Genomic DNA, 10,982 nt, shown 5'->3' on the forward strand with positions numbered 1-10,982 from the left:
ACAAGAAACTTTTTGGTACGGTGGTACATCAGTGCTTGCCTCAGTTAACAGTGTGCTTTTTCCAGACAGGATATGACATCAGGCCAAGAAGCTGCATTAGGGTAGAGTCTATGAAGTCACGGCAAGGGGTTCCTTTTAGAAATAGACTTAAATGTGGACAGACAACATCTTATCTCATCCTCCCTTATGACAGCTGCAAGTGACTTTTGATCAGTTTTTTCCAAGGATAGGACCTATTTGAGTATGAAAACAAATAAATAGCAAGTGATGTGGGTCTAACAGGTAATTTCTGTGGTTTGTATGGTTTGTATTTGTAAAACACTGTGGGTAATCATACAATGACATGTTTATAATTGGATATTGTATGTTGTTATTCTGGATTGAGGTTTGACTTTGAAAGTTCTCCTTTCATAGAACCTAAATGTGTTCCATAAATTTCTGTAATAAACTGACCATCATAATAGTCTGACACTATTCAAATTATTTACCTTTCAAATAACTGAAGCTAACCTGTAAAGATATTCACAGATGCCTTTCTAGTCCATATAAGGCATGTGTGGAGAAAAGTAAAAGGACATGTGTGCTCAAACGGGAGACAACCTTGAAGTGCAACAACCTTTCAACAAATCGCCGTTCTAACCGAATTAGAGAGGTGTAGAAGCCTAATAGAGTTGCCTAAACCATTAGTAAGTGCACTGTCGGGAGCAGAATAATCCTGTTAAGAAGGCTGTGTTTCCATCCATGCTGACAACTGTCTGCACCAGGCCATGTGAGACTTATTTAATTCAAGGTGTCATTCAAGGAGTGGCTGCTTGTAATATCAGGCCTTTCAAATGTGTGGGAACTTTAGTCTTGGTGAGTTGAGATTTTGCTAAATAAATAAATAAATAAATAAATAAAATATATCAATAAATAAAATAAAATTAGTTACTAAGTGAGATGCTTCATCACAGGATTTTAGTTCATACAAGAAGGTTCAGCTCTTCCTTAGCTGTTACTTGTGTTAGCTGGCTTCCTTACATAAGCATATGAAACTGTTTGTTATTTTAGACTCTGAGAAATCAATATCTTGGAATATCTGCGTGCCAAAAAGCAACAGCTTTATGAACAGACTTCTGTTTGAGAACATTACTGTGTGTTTTTGCATCCAGCTATATGGAGAGTTTTCATCTATTGATTAGTGACAGATTTGGATGAGCAAGCTTGGATGACTGTTTCTCAGGGATGTAATACTGATTTTCTGATAAAAAGAGAGGAATAAGATTATTCTGGATGGAAAATTATATATTTGCCCAGCTTATGATACTCTTTTTGTTTGCATTTTATTTTAATCTTTTTGTCTAATTAACACACTAAAAATAGAGATGTAATATAAAGGAAAAAAAATCCTCACTACACAACATATTCTCAAAAACTACAGAAACATCAGCAGTTTGACTGTAGTGTTGCCTCTCATTTAGGAAGTTGATTTAGAGAAGAACTGGAAAAAGTTGCAAACAGCATGAGTCATAGAATGTAGTCTTTTCCATGCACCATTTAACATGCTGAAATTCAAAGAAATGCAAGGGCACAGATGACTCAGTATTTGTGTGTGAAAACACAACAGTGTAATAATACCACAGCAAGAGCGTCACATTTACAGCATGCTTCCTGTCCAGATGTCCCAGATGTCACATGAACGTGCGTGTCATTTGTTGTGACCTCCTACTTCTGTGTCCAGTGACTGCCCAGCACTAGTCTTCTCAGGTCACTTGGAATGGAGCAGCAATGCAGATATAAATTATTACTGAGTAGTCTGGCTATCATCAGCACAAATCAGGACATTCGGTGCATGTTTTCATACAAGACACACTCAAAAAACTGATTCAAGCCCTTCTTTAATGTGACACATTTAATTGTTGTTCGGTTTATTGGAACAAATCAATTTTAAACTTACATGAGTACGTTTAATTGAGGTACCATAATAATTTCACCTTGACAATCATGAACACAAAACAAATGCGTTTCATTTGAATTGGGACCGCCCTCTGCGCATGTGCGAGTCAAGGCGCTCTGAGCCTCTGTTCGTCCCGGCTTTTGCATCCCTCTCATGCAACTTCTGGCGGCACTACAGCGGGATACTGTACGCAAGGCACAGATAACTCCTAGAATCCACTCCTTGGTGAGTACTCGACATTTATAATAATTTAAAAAGCTTGCTCTGAAAATGCCGTTAAGCGAGGCCAATTTTTTCGTCAGTTAAGTTAGACATTGCATGCTAGCTAGCTAAGATACAGGAGGGGCAGTAAAGTTCGAATAAGCTTCTGTGGCTACTTTAACTAGTGTTATAACCAAGGGTTACTTGGAAAATGTACATAAATATGACTTATGAGATCTTGCAACTAGAGAATCTGTTTTAACTGACACCCCTCTTCCCTCCGCCGTTCGGGCGCGCTCACCCAACGGACACATTGTGTAATTACAGTGGAGTTAACACCGTTGACTTTTCAAGTACGACTTTAGAGACCCTTTTGTGACTTATAAAAAACAATTGCTTGGTGCAAACTTGCCGAAAATTGCCGTTTTGAATTCAAAATGCGTCATTTGTGTGATAGTCTACGGTTACGACACCGAAGGCTGGCTAACACAGTCAGTCAGTCATGGATATTCGATGATAACGATATGAGCAGCAGAGCAAAAGTTATATTTTATATATTCACAGCAATACAGCTAACGTTAGCATTGCACTGTAAACTATTACCGCGTGTCAACATCAAACTAGTCTAGACTTCTGTTAGCCGAAACAGTTTTATATCCTAGCTGTTGATTAAATATCTGAACTGAGGCGAACAGAGTAGATCATGATGCATATTAATTAGCCACGTGCCTCTGTTTGTTTGAGAAAGAATGGGGGGATTTAGCTCAGAGCTTAGATCTATGGACAGACGAAGAAAGATACATTTGCATCAGAGCAGATTGATATTAGATTAATTTCAGTTGTTCTTTCATTTGCAGTGGTTGCAGCAGCTGCAGTAGAGCAAGGATTAAAACATAGAATAAGCTGTGTCCATTTGATTTGTTGATAAACATTACCAACAAATGTTTAAGTCCCACTCCACAAAAATGATTAGTTTCTGTCCCTAAAACTTCAGCCCTTAAATACGCTCGTATCTGTGCAAAGTTTGTCACTATAGAGGTGTTTTTACATTCCTCTACTGTCTCCTCTCTATTTGTCTCATCTTTTGCAGTTTCACCAGCTGTACCAAGGTACTTTAGGCAACCTCTCAGTGATTGTAAGTAATACACTCCCTGCTTTATGCTGGTACATGTTGATCTGTATCATTGTCACATGTTTAATCTGAATTGTACTAATTGTCTTTATTCTCCTTTTCAGGATAATGAATGTGGAAGTGCAAAGAATGCAGTGTAGAACTAGCTAGCAGGTATTTGTTGCTGCAACATTTCAGGCAGATACATGGGCATTTAAGGGGCAATTATCGCTATCCATGTCCATACACAGATTGCCCTTGTACATTTAATATATGGAGTAAGCTTCTAAATCACACATACAAAAGTCATGCTAGACAGCTAACTCCAAAGCCATTAGAAGCATATACATTCCAGTGTCATGTGTGTTCATGCAGAGAACTAGCAACAGAAAGAGATTTTTTTCAACACCTAAATGGACATCTCAGGCATAATGAAACAGTTCCATGTGTGTTTTTAGGCTGTAGATTTAAAACCAACATTTACAGTACATTTAATACACACAGAAACAGGAAACACAAACAGTATTTGTTAAAAGACTTTCAAGCAAATGTCATCAGTACAAGCACTAATTTTAATCAATTAGATAATTCTGCAGATTGGCTAACAGAGCCCAGAGACACAGAGAGAACACTAAGTTGTGATGATGCTGCAGAGTTACACCTGCCAAATTTTATTGAAGAGAAAGTTGCATGCATTTTATTGAAGTTGGAAAATATTGTTCATGTTCCAAAGGTGGTTATTGATGAAGTCCTCTCTGAGCTTCACTATATATTATGCACACAATCTTTGCCTTTGACAAAAGCTACAGTTTCTGATGTATTTCAAAGTCGTAATCTACAAGTTGAAGATTCAGTAGTTGATGAGCTATCCACTGTTATATGTAAATCTAACCCATTAGGCATAGCTATTGCAAAGGATGGCCCTCTTGCTACTGCTTATAAACGTACACAATACTATACCTCTCATTTTAGTGTTGTTGAGCCAGTTGAGTACATACTTGATGCCCTGAGGAAGAGAACATTTCAGTACATCCCTCTATTACAGTCTTTGCAGCAGTTGCTCTCTCATAAAGGTGTTCTTGATCATCTTGAAACTCAGAGAATACAAAACCAGCCATTGTCTTGCTTCCAAGAGTACCGAACTGTAAGAGACGGTGAGTACTATAAACAAAATCCTTTTCTGTCTGGTGAAGGTTTTAGAATAGCAGTTAATCTTTATGTTGATGATTTTGAGATTTGTAACCCCCTGGGGACATCTCGTAAAAAACACAAACTCTGTGGTGTCTACTGGGTTTTGGGTAATTTGCCACCAGGTTCTCATTCAAAACTAACCTCAATCTATTTAGCTGTTCTTTGCAAATCTGATGATGTCAAGGCCTATGGCTATGAAAAAGTGTTAGAGCCTCTCTTGCAAGACTTGTACATATTAGAACAGCATGGAGTCTTTATTTCCCAGGTTGGTCAGTTTGTTAAAGGTTCTGTGCAGTGTGTGATTGCTGACAATCTTGGTGCCCATGCGTTAGGTGGCTTTGTTGAGAGTTTTTCTGGTGGGTCGATATGCAGATTTTGTACGGGAGATAAATCAGAATTTCAATCCAAGGATGTGAAGTCTGGTGTTTTCCAACGTAGAACCAAAGAAACCCACAATGTTCATGTCCAGACTGCTCAGGAAAGAGCAGCTATTTGCTATGGTGTCAAAAAACAGTGTGTTTTAACAGAGCGCCTTTCTCATTTTCATGTAAGCTCTGGCTATCCTCCTGATATTGTGCATGACCTCTTCGAGGGTGTTGTTCCAGTCGAACTTGCACGCTGTATTGGTTTATTGATCTCAAAAAAATACTTCACTCTTGAGTCCCTTAACACATTGATCCAGAAATTTCCATACAAATGGGGAGACAAAACCAATCGCCCACATCCCATACCACGTTCTTTCACATCTAGCAACACTATAGGTGGCAATGCACATGAAAATTGGACATTGTTAAGATTGCTTCCCTTTGTGATTGGGCACATTATACCAGAGGATGAACCAGCATGGCTGGTGTTTCTGGATCTTAAGGATATTGTTGAGTTGGTTGTGGCACCTGTACACACAGAGGAGACCATTGCATATCTTGAAGCTAAGATCTATGATCACAGACAACGCTATCTTGAACTCTTTCCACATGTTAATCTCCTACCTAAACATCACTATTTAGAGCATTATCCACAAATGATTCGTTGCTTTGGACCTCTGGTAGCACTGTGGACAATTAGGTTTGAGGCTAAACACAGCTTCTTCAAGCAGGTTGCTCGGCATACAAGCTGCTTTAAAAATATAACTCGTTCACTGGCTATTAAACATCAGTTTATGCTTGCCTATTACACACATCCCTCCACTCTCAAGAAATCATCCTTGGAGGTCACAGATGTCTCAATCATGCCTGTTGATGTCCTTAGTGAGGGAGTAAGATCTAAACTGCATCAGAGATACCCAGAGGTGACTGAGGTCCATATGGCAAAACATGTATCTTGCAGTGGTATACGTTACAGTAAGGGGATGCTCATTGTACACGGATCTGTGGATGGACTTCCAAAATTTAACGAGATAATTCAACTGTGCATTCTTAAGGAGAAGCTCTGTTTTCTAGTGAAAGATGTTTGTGCTTGGTATAGGGAACATTATGGTGGATTTGAACTGTCTGCCTCACCCACTCGAGAGGTTGCCCTAATTGAACTTGGTGAATTGGAGGACTCATATCCCCTTGCAGAATACACTGTAGGGGGCTTGCGCATGGTAATGCTGAAAAGGTTTGTCGTTGTTAAAGGTTAGTGACACTGTTGAATCTAAATAGCAGAGCCTGACTGATACATTGGTTTGCTGATATTAGCCTGATCACAGACATATTGGTATCAGTGTTGTCCAATATGTGCTGATGTAATTTTTGGAAAAGAACATAATGCAGAAAAAGATGCATTTCAGACAGTAAAGTTCATTTTTAGGTAATAAAATATTCTGTTTTCATTTCATATCTTTGTCATGTTTCAAGTGTTTGATGACCATATTTGAAGAATCATTGCAAAAACTGTTTGTGGCTTTGGCCTTGCAAATTGAGTATCAGTCAGGCTTCACCAAATAGTTGGGGCTTTGGATGTCTGACTTTTGCAAAATCTCAAACAGTTTTTATTTCCTATTATATAATGCATGTGTTTATTTCTTGTTCTACTTCTCTCTGGTTTCAGATCAGGATTAAAGTTGTTCCAATGGGAGATCCAGCCGTTCTGCGGGTCATCTTTGGAGATGAATCTGACTCACGAAAACTGCACCTGGTTTCCGGAATTCCAGAAACAGTGGACGAACTACATAAGATGATAAAGACATGCTTTCAATTGAATGAGGACTTCCGGTTGCAGTACATGGATGCTGACTTTAGTGAGTTCATGAACCTAACTTCAGTGTCTGAAATCCAAAATAAGAGCACACTCAAAGTAATCTACACGCCTCTTGTCTCACCTGTGGATCCCTACATCACTTTGTACCCAGTAGACCAGTCTGATGAGGTTTCAGTTACTTCTAGCCCAGAGGGTCTACCCTCTTCTTCGTCAGTAGCGTCATCAAGCAGCAATGATACACTGTACACATCAACCCCCCATTCATCCCCAGAATGTCAGCTCTCGGGATTGTCCGCCTGGCCCACAGTCTTTGTGGTCCCCAAATTCATCTACGAGGCTGAATTTGAGCTACAGCAAAAGAATTATGAGTTTGAGACAAATGGAACATACTTCAACCCTGGCCCAAAGCTGAAAGGGGCCATCCTTGATGGTCTGGCTCAAGAAATGATGAAATACACCAAATATCCAAAAGACTATCAGTGTGAAGAGGTAGCAGCAGCTTTGACAAGGGCCCATCCTTGTTTGGGGCAGCTAGGATCCAAGACAGGATTTTGGGGATGGAAACAGTCATTAAAATATAAAATGCAAAATTATCGTACAAAGCTCGGGAGACTTGGACATCCTGAAATCCGTGTGAATTCATTGAAACACAAACGAGAAGGCCAAGGCAAAGCTGCAGCCAATATCAAGAAGCCAAGAAAAGCTGAAGTTAACTACATTCCTCTGCACCCAAAAGGTGAAACTGCAGAGAGCTTGGAGAATGAGAGAATTGCTTTATTGTCAGAACTGAAAAAGCGTGACAACGAAGCTGTGATAAAAGCAAAAATGGAAAAAACCTTCTCCCACAGACGCCTTGAGGTTGTGGAGCAGAGGCCTATGATAGGAGACTTCAAAAACAGATGGCCTGCCTTGTTTGAGCAGAGTGAAGTAAGTCAATGTTTGTGTGTTGTCAATCTTTGTTATTTTTGGTGGATATTAATGAGTGTATTAAGTGTATTTTACAGTTATCTTGCCTCCCTTAATGGTAATAATTATAAAAAACAAATAACATATTACTGTATGTTGTTTAATATTTTTCAGGTAAATGCAGAGTTCTTGCGGATCACCACCAAGCCTTTGCAATCAAAGTTCCTGTCACAGCTGGACCACTTTTCTGACAAGCTGATACAGATCTTCAAGAGCAAAGGAGGAGTGAAGGGGCAAAAGATCAAGCATATTCTTGCAATAAAAGACTCGGTTAGTATAAATGCATAGAACAAACTTTCACTGTATTGTGGTGGTTATTACATTTTTTTCTTGTCTGTAGCTGTTCATTTAATGAAGTAATTCAGAAAGAAAACTAAGAGAAAAGGGGATGTGGCATTTGCTTTTGCTCAAAAGGGAGAAAACTTGCAACTACCAGAACGCACTACAGTACACCACACCAAAAAACATCTCTTGTAAGTTGGGTGGTGCTTTGTTCTAGCTCAAAACCTTTGCATGCTCTTGCTAACATATTGAACCAACCTGCTCTGGCTATAATTGTCACAATTAACTTATGCTTTCTTTAACAATTCAGTAATATAATTATATTTTTCATATATATGCTGATAACCCAAAAACCCACTGATTTTCAGACTGCTCTAACCCTTGCACCACCATTGCAACCTAAATTCTGTGTGTTATGTATCACCCATTATTAGTGCGATGACATCAACATAAAGAGGGAGTGCATCCTGCGAAGCCTTATTGTCTATGTCAACGAAGACCCAGATGTGTTTTTCAAGGAATATTTGGTAAGTTTATTACTCACATAGCAAAATTGTAGCATAAAAATACTGTAACACATCTCTTTTCTGTATTTCCTGTATTTACGACACTGCTTTCTGGCATCTTCTTTTTACTCTTTAAGATATTACTGCTATTTAGTGACATGAAGTAGTCACTGCATGCAGTGTAAATTGTCATACAAAGATAAACCCCTCAACACTTTGTAAGTAGGGATGGATGGGATTGGTTTCTCACTTTTGAGTTTTGCTGAATATTTTCTGTGGTAGATTCAAAAGGGATCACTGCAGTTGCATAGCCTCACATCTGAAGAATGCTATCTGTAAACTTGCTAACATTATGTTACCACTCAGTTCTCTTGCACTGCTATAGTCTTGGCTCTGACAGCTCCAGTTTCAGGCATTACTGAAGCATGAGCTGATCAGGCTCAGACCACTGTCGTCCTCCACCATGCTGTCCGCCTCAGATTCTTGAGGCAAAAAATCCTCCATCTCAGAGGAACAGTCTATGGAATTGGTGACCTGAGAATCTGTGTTGCCGTCCATTTATTTTCATCTGTCAATGGCTAACTCCTTCATTCACACTCAGTCCCCTCTCTGCCCCTCCTCTCTCCCTCTCCTGTCAGTTTTCGCACTTAAGCATCTTCCAAAATTATGCAGCAGGTTAAGTTCTAACCTCAGGGATTAGTTGCTCTTATGGGATTCTATACTTCTTTTAAAGTGAGAAATCCTTTGCGCCACCATCCCTACCCATGGTCAGATATCTTGGGTCAAATGTTTTAGGTTATGGCTGTCTAAGGATTGGCACCTGATTTTTGATCCAGACAACTGATGAACTGCTGTCTTAAACTGCTGTATGTAGTAACTGTATTTATATTTTGTATATGGTTTTCTGTTTGTTGTTTAGCATTTTTAATTAAAGTAGTGTTCTGTGTTTGTGTTGTTGTTCAGCCCTCTGCAGTTGAGGATGCGGAGATGGACATCGCCACCACAGTCATTGGGATTTACACAATTCGAAGAGATGGACATGAAGAGCCAGAGGATGTGGGTGTTGTCATTGAGGGCATTAAAGTCCTCAACAATGTAGGCAGTGTCATCATGGGGTTCATCATGCTGTTTGGGCTCATTTATGCCCTTGATCTAGCCTTTCCAGAAAACCTCAAGTACACCTTCGAGTTTTTCCAGAAGATCATTATGAACTTGGATGGGCACAAGCTGAACGCAAAGATACAGCAGCTGAAAATCAAGCTCTTTTTATAAGAAGCAAGCAATATGTGTCCACACAGTCACCATGGGTGTTTTTTGTTGTTTTAAAATCCTGTTAACCACTTGTGTAGAGCATCTTGAAGATTTGTTTGTTACTATGGATAGGCTGTGACCGGACTGAATTAGCATTTTGTTTCAGGCTCTGTTTTGTGCTGATGCTATATGCATGTTGTTCATGTATATGTATATTTCTTAATTATCTGTTTGTAGGCATCACATATTGCAGTTTATGGTGACACTACAGTTGTCATGTTTGGTCCAAGCTGGTTATAACTTGGCTTAGCTTTTGACTCCACTAGATTTCTATGACATTTCCAAGTACTAGTTACTTAGGTTGAAGCAGTTTTTAAGTCAACAGGTTAATTTCTTTTCTTTTTTAAACTATGATAGGCTATACACATTGTTCATCAACAGAGAAAAACATTGCACTAATCGAACGTACCTAGACTGCTTCCTGCATTTTTGAACAGTTTGGTTTGACCTTGGTGGAAAAGTTTGCATTTTTGTCTCAGGTGCTGTTTCGTAATGCCACCATTTGTGTGTTGTTTGTATTATATGTATATTTCATATCTGATCGAAGGAATTACGTATAGCAGTTAATGGTAAAAGTTCATAACTTACTTTAACTTTGTTGCTTGTTATCTAGGCTGTTAAAGGCAGTGTATTGACACAAGTCATAAAGTTGTTGAGTTCATGGATCACTTTCAAAGATCCATTGACGGGTTGCATGTTGATGTTATATATGTATATACATATTCATTTAAAATAAAAACACATCAACCAGGTTTTGTTTTATGTGTGTCTTAAGGGGGGTGGGGGAGGTGGGGGGGGTCATGAAAAAGAATTTCCCTATTTTATTTCAGATAAATTACATCTGTCCAAATTGAGTTGGACAGATGTAAATTAATTTAGGTCAGTTAATGTAATTACTTTATTTTGGCTGCGTTTGATAAAAATGAGTTGAACCTACTCAATTCAATCATAGTACAAGGAGGTACTTAGACTGTGTTGGGACTAAATAAATTTATTGGATGGAAATCCTACCCAAAATTTATTTGAGTTCACCCAATGAGTTATTTTTTTCAGTGCACATGGAAATAAAAACACAAGAAAAGCAATCAAGGTATACATGCATGATAACGATCTAGGTTTGCCTTGGTCACTGACTGGCTTATTTTCAACATGTGACTGTGATATTTATAATATTAATACCAGTTTGCATTAAATCTGAATCAGACACAGCGCTCCCATTGCTACTAGTACTATTATCACTGCTATTACCAGATTTTAATGTATCGATAATTTCAATGGACATACTCATCACATCTTA

The 10,982-nt window shown here is 38.7% G+C and overlaps 1 protein-coding gene across 4 annotated transcripts; it reads left to right on the forward strand.

Moving 5' to 3' along the window:
• The first annotated feature begins 1,875 nt into the window (after positions 1–1,875).
• On the forward strand, positions 1,876–10,437 carry LOC124068860. Of its 4 annotated transcripts, none has more exons than XM_046407365.1 (8): positions 1,876–2,161; positions 3,228–3,272; positions 3,374–4,402; positions 5,904–6,055; positions 6,471–7,547; positions 7,701–7,856; positions 8,303–8,395; positions 9,338–10,437. In XM_046407365.1, exons 5-8 carry the CDS (start codon positions 6,492–6,494, stop codon positions 9,644–9,646), a joined length of 1,614 nt encoding a protein of 537 aa, XP_046263321.1. In that variant the 5' UTR covers positions 1,876–2,161; positions 3,228–3,272; positions 3,374–4,402; positions 5,904–6,055; positions 6,471–6,491; the 3' UTR covers positions 9,647–10,437. The 4 variants fall into 4 exon arrangements, with proteins under 4 accessions (XP_046263321.1, XP_046263322.1, XP_046263319.1 ...); XM_046407366.1 differs by having other exon boundaries at positions 5,904–6,038; XM_046407363.1 differs by having other exon boundaries at positions 5,904–7,547.
• Positions 10,438–10,982: the final 545 nt, after the last annotated feature.

This window comes from Scatophagus argus, chromosome 13 (genome assembly GCF_020382885.2).
Source record: "Scatophagus argus isolate fScaArg1 chromosome 13, fScaArg1.pri, whole genome shotgun sequence".
Classification (NCBI taxonomy): Eukaryota; Metazoa; Chordata; class Actinopteri; family Scatophagidae; genus Scatophagus; species Scatophagus argus.

Excerpts from the sequence above, each read along its gene's own strand:
- LOC124068860 (XM_046407363.1), top strand. The coding sequence starts at position 6,429 with ATGCATGTGTTTATTTCTTGTTCTACTTCTCTCTGGTTTCAGATCAGG. Across the intron at positions 7,548-7,700 it reads CCTTGTTTGAGCAGAGTGAA|GTAAATGCAGAGTTCTTGCG; the intron begins GTAAGTCAATGT and ends AATATTTTTCAG. Across the intron at positions 8,396-9,337 it reads TGTTTTTCAAGGAATATTTG|CCCTCTGCAGTTGAGGATGC; the intron begins GTAAGTTTATTA and ends GTTGTTGTTCAG.